The sequence below is a fragment of the Formica exsecta genome, unplaced genomic scaffold (genome assembly GCF_003651465.1).
Source record: "Formica exsecta isolate Colony F162 unplaced genomic scaffold, ASM365146v1 scaffold5680, whole genome shotgun sequence".
Classification (NCBI taxonomy): Eukaryota; Metazoa; Arthropoda; class Insecta; order Hymenoptera; family Formicidae; genus Formica; species Formica exsecta.
In genome coordinates this window covers 1-1,446 of record NW_021852934.1, presented here as the reverse complement: position 1 = coordinate 1,446, position 1,446 = coordinate 1, and the positions used below count along the sequence as shown (strand labels likewise).

The window sequence follows — 1,446 nt, the reverse complement described above, 5'->3', positions numbered from 1 at the left end:
AAGTTTGGAACATTAGATTATTTTAGTTCCTTTAAATATGAAAATTACTTACAAACGTTAAAAAAATTATTAAAAAAACCTGATAAACCATTAGAACAAATTATTCGCAGATACATTGAATATGAACAAAATAAGCTCAACAAAACACAAGAATCTGAAATAACATGTTCTCATTTTTTGGTAGATCTCAAATCTACTCATACAAAAGGTCCTTTAATAGAAGATTGCTATAATCCTCAATACCAAATAATGAGATGCTTAAATACAACAATACGCATTGATACATTGGCAGATAATTGTTGTGGTTTAAGAGATGGGAAAATTATTGAAGTAAAAAATATTGCTTACTGTAAAGAGCTTAATACAAATGTCATTATAGGCCATGAATTCTGTCATAGAAAAGATTTGTATGATATTCCTTGTCCTTCGTCTCTTATAGGAATATTTATTGTAGAGAACTTATCAGAATTAAAGATGTGGCCAATAGAAAATGTTAAAACAAAATATGTTAAACTACCATTAATAAAAGATAATAAGTTTGCAGTCTTCCCATTGCTGCATCAATAATTTCAAATATGTTTGAAGGATAAATATAGTAAAGAATTTCATCATGGAAGAATTATACTCTATTGTCGAGTTTGAAGATGGTTTACAAATGATTCCTACCTCCTGGTTAATAAAAGATAAAAATAGTGCTCATTGGCCACAATTTACTTCGCATGCGAGATTTATAAAAGCTGTGAAAAAAAAGATTTTACCTCAGGATAATTGGCCTACATATAATATAAAAAGGATATTAGCTACTGCAAGTAAGTAACATAAATAAAACAAGTGTTATATAATTCAAAAAGTTATTATTAAATTTTAAAAGTACATATATAATAAGTTTTTTTTAACCGTTAAGCATTAATAAATTTTATATCCTATTTAGACACATATGAGAAAAGATTACTAAAATTAAAGAAAGCAGAATTTATATCAGACATAAATTCAGAGAGCGGTGGCTCTGAAGAGTTAAAAAAATCTCGAAAGAATAGGGCCAAGAAAGTAATATCAAGTAGCGATGATAATGCTACTGATGACGAAAGGATTCAGTTATCACCCTACCCTAAAATTCCACAAAAAGATGCACGTGATACAAAAATAAGTACATTTTGTGATAAATCGAAGCAATTAGGAAGTAAGTAAAAAATAGATAATATATATTTTTTCTATAACACAATATTTTAACTATTCTTATTTATATTGAAACATAGAAAAGATATCTGTTGACAAAGAAAAAAAATTGGAAAAAACAAATACTAATTTAATGAAAATAAATAAAGAAACGTATAATACTTTGGTTATTGACAATTGTGAAGGTAATTTTTATAATTATAATAAGGATATTATATTTTTAAAAATATATTAACAGACTTTCTTAAATATTTTATATATTTAATATAT

At 25.4% G+C, this 1,446-nt stretch overlaps 1 protein-coding gene across 1 annotated transcript; it reads left to right on the top strand.

Annotated features, from left to right (window-relative positions):
• Positions 1 to 6: 6 nt before the first annotated feature.
• Positions 7 to 1,286, top strand: LOC115242120. Its single transcript, XM_029818188.1, has 3 exons — positions 7 to 809; positions 932 to 1,180; positions 1,262 to 1,286. The coding sequence occupies exons 1-3, from the start codon at positions 611 to 613 to the stop codon at positions 1,270 to 1,272; spliced, it is 459 nt and encodes a 152-aa protein (XP_029674048.1). The 5' UTR covers positions 7 to 610; the 3' UTR covers positions 1,273 to 1,286.
• Positions 1,287 to 1,446: the final 160 nt, after the last annotated feature.

Excerpts from the sequence above, each read along its gene's own strand:
- LOC115242120 (XM_029818188.1), top strand. The coding sequence starts at position 611 with ATGGAAGAATTATACTCTATTGTCGAGTTTGAAGATGGTTTACAAATG. Across the intron at positions 810-931 it reads AAGGATATTAGCTACTGCAA|ACACATATGAGAAAAGATTA; the intron begins GTAAGTAACATA and ends TATCCTATTTAG.